Raw genomic sequence first — 13,319 nt, 5'->3', positions numbered from 1 at the left:
ATAAAATTTTCTGTTATTGTTTTTTTACTTGTTCCATTAAGAGTTAAATAGTTTGTACAGTAACAAGTGTCTAAGTTAAATAGTTTGTACAGTGGAATGACAGGGAACTTAAAATGAATATTCGAAGTGAAGCACAGGGTCTTTTATCCCAATTTTAGTCATATGAAACAATAGTGACTTTATGTCTCTTCAAAGAAATTTTTATCTTGGGTCCCCTAAATAAAATTCTTCAAAGGGAAACACTTGATTTTTCCATTACTATAATATCTGTCGATGTATCAATGGAAAAGCTTCAAGTACTAAGGGACAGCGCTGACCAAAATGCTATTTTATCTGCTGTTAAAATTGCAACTGAAGCTCAGCTTGAACAGCAAGCATTTGTTAAGAAAAGGGCTCGCAGAAAGAAACGACTGGATTTCGATGAAACAGAAGATGAGCGGTTTACTCAGGCTAAAGATCAATGGCTAGCAGAAGTGTTTTATACTGTAGTTGATTCAGCAACTGCAGTTCTTGTTGGTAAATTTTCTTCACAGATGAAATTTTTAGAAAGCATAGACATCTTTTTATTGAAGAATATGAGTGAAGATATTAGTCATAATTTTCATAACTCTAATTCACAAGAAAAAATTCAAACAGTGCTTGAAAAATTCAAAATTGGTATCAGTTTAAATGAATTCACTACTGAAATGGTTGATTATGTGGAGATCTACAGAAAGACTGCTGAGAAGTATAACAAAACTTTGCCTTCTTTCCTCACCATTTACAATTTTATGGTGAGGATTATGTTAGACGCTGTATTCCCCTCTGTTGCAGTTCTTTACAAGATATTTAGTACAATTCCAAAAATTTCAGCAGAGTGTGAGAGAGTTTTCAGCAAACTGAAACTTGTCAAAACTCTTCTAGCAAATCGGTTGACATCAGAGCATGTTGGGGATTGTGTTCTCTTGTCAGTGGAACATGAGAAAATGTGGAACTTGACGCATTCAGACATAATAAAAAATTATACTGATACAAATGAGTTATGTAATATTTCGTATCCATAAAAAACTTTTTTTAGTATAAATATAATTTTCCTTGATCGCTTATTTGTCTCTCGTTAAAAGTACTTCACCAGGCCCCTCTTCTGGAAATTCGTACCTGCTTTTCAGGTGCCACCACGTCTCTGAGCTAGACCAATGTTTTCCCAAGAAAATCTAAAACATCTTTATTTCTCATTTATACTGACCTATTACACATATGGTAATATAGCATGAGCAAGTACCAATAAATCCAATTTGAAATTACCTTATCGACGTCAAAAACATGCCGTTAGAATTGTCTATAAAAAAGTTAAATTCATTCATGCTGAACCTTTGTTAAAACTCCTTAATGCACTAAACGTCTATAGAATAAACATTTATCAACACTTATTATTTTTGCTTAAATATAAACTCGGGCTTGTCCCATCACATTTCTCAAATGATTTCTTTAAAAGCAATAGAAATAGATATGACACTCAATAAGTAGGAATATTTTAATATACCGTTTAGAAAAACAAAACTATTGCGTTTTACAATTTCATATCGCGGTCCTTATCTCTATAATAAACTGATATTCAGAAATGACATAATAACAAAATTAGAAAACCTAAATTGTTTGAAAAAATTCGTTTTAAATATAAACAATTATATGAACTTACACAGACTAATAATGAAATCCCGAAAAACTTCAATAACAAATATCAATATAAAAAATATATAAATCAATACTAATTTTATTTATGCATATATTTGTGTGTACAAAATCTAGCATTTATCAATTATTTATTATCTTACATTTTATTATATGTGAATCCAATCTAAAATGAACTACCATTATACTTTGTGAAACTAGAAACATGTAAAATGAAAATACAAAACGTATTACAAGTACAAGCGTTTTCTTGATGACAAGACGATCTGGTCTTCTGCAAGTTTTCCGCGTTCTTTCAATATCAATGATACCCTGCAGTTATATTTTTTGTATTCTATAAAATTGTGAGTTTTTTATTTTTTTTCTCTTACCGCTATATATTTTATAAACATTGTAAATTTGTATCAGTTATATAGGATCACAACATTGTAAAGATAAAAGAACAAAGAAAAAAGTCCTGCGTGGTTTTATTTTCTGCGTAATAAAGAAATTCAACTTGCAAAGTGAAAGAATTGCAACAAAGAGATAAAATCAAATGGTAGAAGTACCAGTGTACAGCATACATATGTAAAAACTAAGCATGAAATTGACTAGCCGAAGAGGAAATTGTACCAAGATGCAGCATCGTCATCCGTTTCGTTTTCAATTATACCGTTATCAACTGCTAAAATATCCAAACCTGTTATCACCGATTTCTTTCAAAATCAACGCGACAATTCGTTGTCCTCAGTTTTTTCAAGAATAAACACCCTTTATTTCGGAGTCTCGGATTAGTTACAGTTGTTGATTCGCTGCCGACTAAAAAATGCACTGATTTAGTTTAAAAATTGTGACGAGGATAGAAATACTGACGATGACACAAACAAAACCAATAATTGTTAGACTTTTCAGGCGGGTTTCAAGTTGTAATGAGTAAAGAGAATGACTCTATTGAACTGACTGATTTGCAGCCGTTAATCAAAAAGGTGCGCACCGTTGCGAAATTATTTCGCCGTTCTCCGACAAAAAATGATCAAATACTTTACAAATACACATTAGAAAAATTTTGTAAAGTTCTTCCACTAATACTTGGCTCCAAAACTCGCTGGAGTAGCTTGCATACAGTGCTCGAACGTTTCACAAAATTGAAAAATTGCATTTGCGAGTCACTGACTGACCTTAAGTCCAAAGTTTCCAAAGTTGAGGTAACTGATAAGGAGTTCGATGCAATATTAGCTGTTAATTCATGTCTTGCGCCAGTAAAACTGGCTGGGAAAACATTGTGCTGAAATGATGCAACACTGTTGTCAGCCGATACAACATTTTTATGATAGATAATCTTGGAGAAACCAATTTTGCTGTAAATTTGAAAGCTATGTTGGTACGACGATTCAATGAGCAGCGTTCATCTTTTTTCAGCATACAACACCTTCTGAACAAGGGCCATCAACGTTACGAGAATTTAGATTCAACGCTATCTTTTGAGCACCTTAGCAAATTAGTCATTGTATATACCATTTCTGGACTGAAAGATCGGCTCAATCAGAAAACGTATAATCTTCTTCCTTCCACCAGCGTTTCTTCCGATAGAGATTCTGTTGATAACTCTGTAAACTTGTCATTGAAAGAAAAATTGATTTTAAAGTTATGAAAAAAGAAATGTAACAACAAGGGAAGATTAAATGTTTCGAATAATTCATCAAAAAATATATGTATTTAGGTGGCAGTTTTTGAAGAAGGAAGAAATCGTGGTAAATAATTGAAAAATTTCTACCAATACTTCAAAACTATTAAACCAACAAGTGTCAAATTGGTGCGTGGATTTTCAGCAAGTGGCAACATTGTCACAAAATTAAATCATCTCTTGAGGATGATACTCTGAACGCCCTATGTTTTTTACGGGCTCATTTTACAAAGAGAAAAAAGCGAAAAATGAAAAAGTTAGTATTTTTGATATAAAATAAATAAGCTTATCGAATCAATGAAAGTTTTACTATTAACTTGAGATTTTATTCATATTATGATAAATTTAAAAAAAGAGTTTAATGCCGGTATTACCAAAAAGGCGTTTAGCAAAATGCGGAGGAAAATGTCGAAATAAAAGTATTTGTATATTCTATGGACAACCCCTAAGTATAAGTTTAAAATAACTTAGTTTTTGTTTATTAAGTTATTTAATATTTCCGACTTTTAAATAAAAAAGAACCTAAGACTTAGTCTTCCTTTTAGGTCTATAAATTGTAACTACTATGTATTCACAATCAAAAAGAAAACACTGATAATTTTATAACTGCCTTACTTTTATCGCCCCGTAACTCGATTAATTTTTTAAAAATCTGTTTGCATATAGTTATAGCAAAAAATAAATAAAGCAAAAAAAACTATTAATCGTTAAAATAAATATTTATAAAATTATAAAGTTTTTGCTGGCTACGGGCTTTTTTTTTTTTTTTTTACAGCACCTTCTGGAGTAGCAGGACGGGCTTATTAAACTTTTTCTTTATTAAGTTTCAGACCATAACTTTTTTTCAGTCATCCGCTGTTTGATTTTTTGAGTACATTAAAACAATAAGTATCTCTATCATGACTCATATGCATATTTCTCCCGGCGTTTTGACGTTTTTAGAAATTTTTTTTTTAAAAATTCTCTTCCTTTTGTTTGTTATAGTATATAATATCTATAGAACTTCAAAAATGTATTATTTTTTATTTTTTTAAATCAAAAAAGATAAAAAAAAATTTTTTTAATGTGCTAGCGTAAGAATTTGAACCACGGCAGGCATTTCAAAAACTCTGTGAGCTAACCACTTCGGTCACTTAAAAGCGTATTGTCCAATAAAAGTTTTAAGACTATTTAATATACAAATGGTTTAATAAAACAGCAAAAAAAAAAAAAGCTATAAATCAATTTTCAAGTAAAAGTTAAATTATAAAATTTGATATATGTTTTAATATTACATTATTTGATATGTATATATATATATATATATATATATATATATATATATATATATATATATATATATATATATATATATATATATATATATATATATATATATATATATATATATATATATATATATATATATATATATATATATATATATATATTACAATGTATATGTATGTATATATATTACAAAAAAATTAAAAACGTTTTATTAAGGTTTTTACGTTTACGATATTATTTTGTTTTTTTTACATAATTGTTTGAAAATTGTAATATTGTTTAATCAGCGAAATAAAAGTTATAACAATTTAAAAAAAAAAGAAAAAGATTTTTGCATACACCTTTGTTCAGATTTTCTTATAAAAAAGTGCTACGACTATTTCTCGGCTGCAATGGCTGCCAAGAGCTCCGTGTCAAACACGGTCAAAAGGGCACTATTATTAAGTTCAGCATTAATATAAAGGGAATAATATAAAGAGATTATTGTTTTATATTATTTAGAATAGTAAAACAAAAAAGGATTTTTAATATTCTTTTTTGTCGCCGTGTCTTTAATTGTTCATAACGTAGGGGACAATAAAATGGGACATTAAGGTGGGTCATTTAGAGTAATTAGGAATATGAAAACAAAGGTGTTAATTGAGACACCATGAGATTTATTTATTCTAAAAATAGGCTTTCTTCACAAGGGAAGCTGATGAGCATTTTGTTGTATGGTGGCGGTGTTGTGTGGTGGTGGTGTTAGAAAAATAAGAAATTAAGAGTACTAATGCAGAAATTAAGAGTACTAATATTTAAAATTATAACATAAAATAAAAACTTAATTTATTTTTTCACTTTTTATAATTATTTTTTTCCTTTAATTTTACTTTTACGGATTTTGATTTGTGTATTAATCACTGTATTGTTTGTTGCATTCATGCTAGAATTCAAATGCTAAAATAAACTTTTTAACATAATTAACTTATAGTTAAATTACCTTTTTTTAATAACTTAAAAATATTTTTTAATAGTTTTGCTAAATTTACGAAGTGAAACTCGATGATCCTTTCTTGATTCAGATTTTTTTTAAGTGGGCAAAAATATGATTTGCAAGGTCATATCATACAAAAGCTCATTCCTAATATAAAGAATGCATAGTTCGTTTCTATAAATTTATTCTTTATTTAACAAAAGTTATGAGTTAGTATATAGAGCACGTTTGTCATTAGCGGTGACACTTGTTGAAATAAAATGTCACCAGAGCTCTGGTGACACAACGCTCTGCAAAATGTTCTGCTATGAAGTTTTTTTTTATTAAACTACGTTTTTTTGTACACTTTTTCCAAATTACGTTTTGTTGTAGTAATTCAAGTTGTTTAAAACGTCTTTATTTTCTGTTGTGTTAATTTTTAGGGAGAGAATTGAAATCGTCAAGGTATATTGTTCTGGAAAAAAAATTTGATTTTAGATCTATTATGAGAGAACTGATTGACATCAACTAAGTTTGTCATTTTCAGATTTTTGTGTATTAACTGGTGCACTAAATACACGAGGATAAATAACAATTTTCAACATAAACTTCTATTGCTAACGAACAACTTTTTGAAAAAAACTATATGAATTAAAGTCCTTAAAACCTATACTGTATTGAAGGATGAAGGGTCATAGTTTCATTCGTCATATTTAGATTCTTATAGAAATTTATAGAATTTATTAAAAAGTTAGACTTAAGTGTACTATTTTTTTCAACTTCAAAAAATATAGCAAAAATTACCGGCACTTTTCTACGGCATTAAAATTAGTTAAAAAAAGCCTTTTTATTAAAATAGAAAAAACACACATCACAATAATGCGAAAAGTAATGCGTTTTTTCTATTTCTGATCACTGTGTGATTGTAGTGTTTATCAAGTTTTCACTTTCTAAATTCGCAACGCGTGATGATATAAGTTTTAAGTTTAGCACAAGTAGTATTACATATGTTTTATTTTAATAATTTAAAATACAATAATGGACTAATTAAATACCACAAGCAAATTTGTCTTTTTTATAAAATCCCTAAAATATAGAAATCAGCATTCGATTAGCAAGAAAAAGGCTTTTTATCCAAACCAATTGGATTTTTTGTCCATTGAACAGCATCTTTAACAGATACGAAAAAAACATCTGGAAGTAAGCGAACTTCGTTCATGAACTTTATTAGTCCTAGAACCATAAGAAAGGAAAATGCACGAATCATATCAAAATTATAACTTTTAGAGAAAAAGTTAACAAAAAAACTAATAAAATATTTATTAGTTAAAAAATGCACCTTGTTTTCTGTAACTCAAAGTTGGCCCTGTAAACCAAAAAGAATGAGCAAACATGCTAAATGGCGTTCTTTTATCATTGTAATGAAGCAAAAAGTTTTTCATAAATAATTTGTATACAGATTCAGAATCCTGGTCCACCAGGTAAGGACTACAATCATCAAACATTGCTCCCACGGCACCATTGTCATTACACGCCCAAGTATTTAAAGGCATCTCCCACAAACCAGGATATGAGTCTAAATTTAACACAAACCGGGAAAGTTAAATTTAAATATTAGCAAAACTTTAAAACATTTTTTTGTCTTAATGAGAAATATTTAAAACATACTGATAGGACAATTTTTCAGCTGACAAGGTATTGTTGGCAAATAGTCAAAAGTATATGGCCACCATCTAACTCCAGCAGCAGTTGCAATAGAACTATCATATAAAAATTTATTATCTGCAAGCACTTTGAAGGTATTTTCTGTAGAAGCTAAAAATGGGTTTCGCCAACTATTAATTTGTACATTAGATTTTGTTTCTAATGTTGACTTCTGTGTCAGAATCTCAAACTCTAATTCTTCATATGAAGGCTGAAACAAATAAAAAAACAAGAAGGACTTACAAAAAACTCATTACATACCAAGATAATATAGAGATAATACAGAAATACAAAGTACAGATACTTAAATTATTTTTATTTACTTACACCATCTGACCACCATGATATTGGAAACTTGTGAGTAACAGAATGATCTCCTATTTCATGTCCTATTGAAATTCATGAGAAAATAATGTACTATAAAAATAGACTGCGATTAAAAAAGCTGATCAAACAGTTATACAACTTTAAAGTTCTTTACCAGACTTTTTTATAAAACTATCCAATTAAACTTCTGATTTTAACATTTAAGAAATTGAAAAAAAAATCCTCCACCATATGAAAATATAAATTTTGTATGAAAATAAAAACTTTCTCTTTAAACTTAGACACTTGTTACTGTACAAACTATTTAACTTAGACACTTGTTACTGTACAAACTATTTAACTCTTAATGGAACAAGTAAAAAAACAATAACAGAAAATTTTATTTCAAAAAAATAGTGACAAAAATTGTTAATAAATTTTAAAATCAATTCCCAAAAATATAAAAAAATAAGGCAAACATTTTATTTAGTTGTAACCAAACTTAGATACCCATCAATAAGTAGGATAATACACACAATTACTGTACACTAAATACACATTATTCTCACCTCTATCTTTAAGTTCTTTTACCATGGCATAGTCAGTATTATCTCCTGATACAAAAAAACTACCATAAGCTGGACAACCATTAGAGTTTTTAAATCCATCAAAGAGGTCTTTATAAGTTTGAATATTATTAATGTTAACCCCATCGTCCATTGTAAACAATATCATCTGTGGTGTGTTGACAGGGAGTAAACCACCAGGTATGTCAGAACCAGTACAACGACAATTTGGAAGTACACAAATAGATGGGTTACATGGTGTGGCAGGCTCTATTAAAAAAAAAACATGTTATTAAAAAAACCTTATATTGCGCACATTTAAAAATTGAGTAAAAGAAAAAACTTTATTTTATGCTATTGAAAAATATATAAATACAGATGTAGAAGTTAACAATTTGAGCACCCTTTAAAGATTAAAAAAAAATGTACTTCAAGTTGAACATTAATACATTATTATTTTGTACATTTATTATTATTATTATTATTATATTAGATTGATAATTAATTATAGCACATTTATTAAAGTCGGTATTTATTAAAAGACAAAACGCAAAAATACACTTAAAACAAATTTTTATGTTTATAATGGAGGATAAAATTAAATAATGAGGGTAAAATTTTAAAACAAAATTCAGACAAAAAGTTAACTTGGTCATAAAATAGTGGCTTTAAAAAAAGTGCCATAAATTATGGATCAACCTAATAATATCTTATACAATAATAAAAAATAAAAAGTATTTATGCAAAAAAGAACCAATGAATGTAAAATTGTCTTTTTTTTTTAAATATATTCCACTGGCATTAAAAAATAACTTAATAACACTTTTAATCAAAAATAACTTATTTTAATTATTTACATTTTATAGCTGGTAATTTTTAACTTGTTTTTAGATGTTTCAAACTTGTTTTCAGATGTAAGAAGATAAAACTAATCTTCTTACATATATTAAAAGAAAAAATAATGTTTAACTTACTATAAATTCCACGATCTTTGGAAATTGCTATAACAAATATATGTAATACAATATTTAGCAATAATAATGGCATAATAATAGCATAGTATTTTAATAAATTCATTTTACCATCACACCAAAAGAAAAGACATCATGCGTTACAGTTATGCATAAAATTGCATAAAACACGGGTTGCCTTTTTAAAAAATTTTATGTGTTTGATAAAACTTTTATATAAATTTAAATATTATTTTTAAATAGACAAATGTGTCTTAAATTTCACTTACTAAACTTTTATATAAAATTAATTCTACTCCATCTACTTAATCTTTATTTTATTAAAAAAAAGAAAGAACGTAAAAAATTTGTATACTTGGTATTGTTGGAACATTTAAAGGTATTGATGCGGCTGAACTCACACAAGGAAATGCACCACTATCCAAACCAATTGGGTTTTTTGTCCAGTCAATCAGATCTTTTGCCGTTACAAAATAAACATCAGGAAGTTTTATCATTTCATTAATAAACTTCATTAATCCTAAATCAATTTAACTTTTGTTAACATTTTTAAATTCTGTAAACAACAAAACAAATCAATAACTAATAATAAAAAATTTATAAACAAAATAAATTAATGTTTAAAAAAAAGACAAAACTGACCTTTTTGTCTGTAGTCCTTTTTTGGATCTAGCCATAAGGATGTTCCAAACATTATAAATGGTTGCCTACCACCCAAATAATTCATGTTGAAATTTTGCATTAATAACTTGTAAACACTATTTTCATCACCCTCAATAAGACTTGAAAGACACTGATCAAATGTGATACAAGTATTTCCTGTTGAACCATCAGACCATACATGCAAAGGAACTTCCCAAAGACCAGGATACGATTCTATATAATAATACAATGAAATAAAAATGAAGAAAACAAAAATAATAGGATAAGTAAAAATAAAATAGAGTAAACTAAACAGGTGTGAAATAATCAGAAATTATTTTTATCATATTGAATTTAGAAATATTTAACAAGTAGTAAGTTTTAACATATATTTTTTAATTTTTTTTATTAAATTAGATGAAGAAATAAGTTATTTTATAAAGAAGTAACAGACACCAATTTTGCTGTTGACTGCACAACAATTCAGCAAAGGAAAGCAATCAAGCAGAAGCACTGATAGTTAGCTGCCATATTCAGTAATTGTAGGGCAGAAGATAGACAGATGTCAATTGCCTATTCCAAGCCCTGAGGCTTTTTTTTTTATTACATATTATTTCTCAATATAAATAATTATTACCTTTTAATTTATGTTTTATAAAATAAATAAAAAAAGAGGATAAATAAAAAATATATATACTTTTAGAAATCAGCAAAAAACTGAATTTAAAATTTTTAAAAACTAATAAAAAAATAATTAAAAAAAAAATTGTTATGAAATCATATCATCATAATTTTTTAAAATCTAGAAGATTCCAGTTACCAGGTTCTCTAACTCTCAATTACTTTATTCATATTTATATTTTTATTCATATATGAATCCATAGTATCTATATATCTATATCTTTATATAAAATTATGTGCATTAGTCTACTTATATGTATATCTATATATATAAGTTAGTTTTATAGAAGTCTTACTCTTTGGACAGTTAGTAAGGTAACATGGTGCACTTGGCAAGTAATCAAGCGTGTATGGCCACCATCGTTCAGACAAACGTGTTACTAATGAACTGTCATAAAGAAAGTTATTTTCATACAAAATTTGATATGATAATTCAGTTGCTTCTAAGAATGGAGATCGCCATCCATATACTGGAGAACTTGATTTTGAGTTAATATTAGCTCGTTGATTTAGAATTTCATATTCTAACTGCTGACGATTAGCCTAAAAAAATTAGCAATAAATGACAATTTAAGTGATAAGAATATAAATCTTCCTCAATTTTTTTATTTATTTCATTTTATTTAAATAAATAGAAGAAAAAATGCAAGTAATAATTATTAAACTTTTTCCACAACTTACATTTGCCCACCAAGTATTTGGACTTTGAAGTGTAACTGAATAATCAGCAATCTCATGACCTATTATGATTTAAAATGAAAACAAAACTAATATTTAAGCTTTTATTGATGTTTTAGTATAATTAAAAAAGTAAATAATAACACATAAAAATCAACAATACAAACAGTCAAACAATCAAAACAGTTACATATCAATACAGTTCTAGAAAAAAAACATGCCTAATTTAGAGCGTTCCTGTACCATTGTGTAATCTACATAGTCTCCAGAAACAAAAAATGTCATTTTGAAAGGACAGCCATTTACTGACTTGGTTCCATCAAGACTTTTATAAAATTGATAATTATTCACATTTATGCCACCGTTCATAGCAAATACAATCATTTGTGGAGTATTGCTGATCGGCAAGGATCCTGGGGTGTCTGAACCAGCACATCGACAAAATGGTAATTTGCATACTGAAGATTCACAAGCAGTAGCATTGACTAAAATTAATTTAAATACTTTTTTTATTAGTTGAACTAAATAACTTTCCTTACCTACAAATAGCATAAGCTTCATTCAAATAGCACCATTAAAGCATTTACAAATGTCAGTATAGGATAAAAAAAAATATATACTAAACATATTCAGTTAAAACAGAAAATTTAAAACTCATCTGTTCAGATTATTAGACAAATCAAAAAAATCAGACAAAAAATTTCATTTTATTTTATAATAAACTTTCTTTCGGATAAAATTTAACCGTCAGTGTTAAAAATAAGCTACCCTATTCTAGCCAACAGTACAAAACTAACATTACTTATTGAGCCTAAAATCTGGTTCTTACTTTACAATCCAAAAATTAGAGCAGACTGGCGAACGAAAACGAAAACCATTGTATATATCCTTATTTCTGGTAAATATGTTGTTGTTGTTATTGTTGTTGTAGAGAAATAGACAAATTGAAAACATTTTTGCGGTAGGTGAAGCGTTTAACTTAATGTTAATAAATACCCACAGTTAAAGGTTGGAATTCTTGATTGGAAATGATCGAAATAAAATGAATAGGCGAGGTGAAGACCGGCGTAGTAAAAAAAAGACCGGATTAAAATTAATAAAAAATTTGCGTATATTTATAAAATTTATATAAAATTTATAAAAAAAACAAACCCAAAATCCTCAGCGAATGCTAGTTCGCCTTTGGTTTAGATCAGTCGGCGTAAGTATGAACCACGCAAAAATAAAGACTGCATATTTAAAAAGAAAATAATTTGGGTCACCTTTTTAATGGGGTTATAATCATTAATAGAATTATACATTTTTTGAATGAAGATTACTAGAATATACCATTACGTACAGGACAAAAATAAGTGGCGTTGTTAAAGCACCCACAAGAAGTGCTCTAGCAACCCAGGGCCGCACTGGGTGACACCATATCGACGTGACACAGAGAGGTGACACCAAAATGAATAAAAGCAAATAAGCCAGAACTGTAGGATCTGTAGGAAAACACTAAGCTAAACAACAAAAAATGACTGCACTTTTGCGGATAAGTGATACTCATATAAATATAAATATATATATATATATATATATATATATATATATATATATATATATATATATATATATATATATATATATATATATATATATATATATATATATATATATATGCGTAGAAACAATACTATATTAAATCTCTTAAATTAAAAAAAAAAAAGTTATACCATAGTTTTTTGGAATTGCTCTAGTTGTAGTAGTGGTAGAAGTTGTTTTAGTCGTCGGTGTAAATGTTATAGGAAATAAAGTTGTTTGGAATAATCCTTTAAATAAGGATGAATTTTTTGAACGAAGTAAATCTAGATCATCTAACTGAAATCCAAAGCTCCGTTGCTGTATAAACAATACAGTCATTCCAGCGTATAAGATAGCTATTGAAATTCCCGCGAAGATTGCGAGCAAAAACTTTGACGACTTCATTATTAGCTTTTAAAATAGACTATGGATAGTTTCTAAATTTAATTTCAAAAAACGAATAAACTAAAAACTCAACATTTAGAAAAAAAAATAAAAATAAATGAAATAAGAAAATAAAGTAAACTACATTATAAGTTTTAACTTACTTTACTCTTTGGTTATCTTCACTGTTGTTTTTGGTGTTTTTTCTTAATCGCAATAAGAAATAATATTTTGTTTCCAAATACAAGCTCTTTTATGATGCCATTTAAAAT

The 13,319-nt window shown here is 27.6% G+C and overlaps 2 protein-coding genes across 3 annotated transcripts; one reads left to right on the top strand and one right to left on the bottom strand.

The window, feature by feature from the left end:
* Positions 1 to 281: 281 nt before the first annotated feature.
* On the top strand, positions 282 to 1,043 carry LOC136091718 (uncharacterized). The gene has a single exon (XM_065819425.1). The coding sequence runs from the start codon at positions 282 to 284 to the stop codon at positions 1,041 to 1,043; it is 762 nt and encodes a 253-aa protein (XP_065675497.1).
* Positions 1,044 to 6,551: 5,508 nt separating this feature from the next.
* On the bottom strand, positions 6,552 to 13,077 carry LOC136092484 (uncharacterized). Of its 2 annotated transcripts, none has more exons than XM_065820786.1 (12): positions 12,816 to 13,077; positions 11,325 to 11,588; positions 11,107 to 11,165; positions 10,722 to 10,968; positions 9,745 to 9,978; positions 9,458 to 9,622; positions 9,106 to 9,132; positions 8,135 to 8,401; positions 7,587 to 7,648; positions 7,224 to 7,470; positions 6,895 to 7,131; positions 6,552 to 6,788 (listed from the first exon to the last, which is right to left on the bottom strand). In XM_065820786.1, the coding sequence occupies exons 1-12, from the start codon at positions 13,066 to 13,068 to the stop codon at positions 6,667 to 6,669; spliced, it is 2,184 nt and encodes a 727-aa protein (XP_065676858.1). In that variant the 5' UTR covers positions 13,069 to 13,077; the 3' UTR covers positions 6,552 to 6,666. The 2 variants fall into 2 exon arrangements, with proteins under 2 accessions (XP_065676858.1, XP_065676859.1); XM_065820787.1 differs by lacking the exon at positions 12,816 to 13,077 and adding an exon at positions 11,933 to 12,142.
* Between the last annotated feature and the right edge of the window lie 242 nt (positions 13,078 to 13,319).

This window comes from Hydra vulgaris, chromosome 15 (assembly GCF_038396675.1).
Source record: "Hydra vulgaris chromosome 15, alternate assembly HydraT2T_AEP".
Lineage (NCBI taxonomy): Eukaryota > Metazoa > Cnidaria > Hydrozoa > Anthoathecata > Hydridae > Hydra > Hydra vulgaris.
This window is presented reverse-complemented; position numbering and strand designations above follow the sequence as displayed.

Bases quoted from the DNA above. Each gene is read 5' to 3' on its own strand.
- LOC136091718 (XM_065819425.1), top strand. From the start codon at position 282: ATGGAAAAGCTTCAAGTACTAAGGGACAGCGCTGACCAAAATGCTATT.
- LOC136092484 (XM_065820786.1), bottom strand. From the start codon at position 13,068: ATGAAGTCGTCAAAGTTTTTGCTCGCAATCTTCGCGGGAATTTCAATA. The intron at 9,623-9,744 runs GTCAGTTTTGTC...AAATTGATTTAG, and splicing joins AAAGGACTACAGACAAAAAG to GATTAATGAAGTTTATTAAT. The intron at 9,133-9,457 runs GTATACAAATTT...TATTTGTTATAG, and splicing joins AAATGTTCCAACAATACCAA to CAATTTCCAAAGATCGTGGA.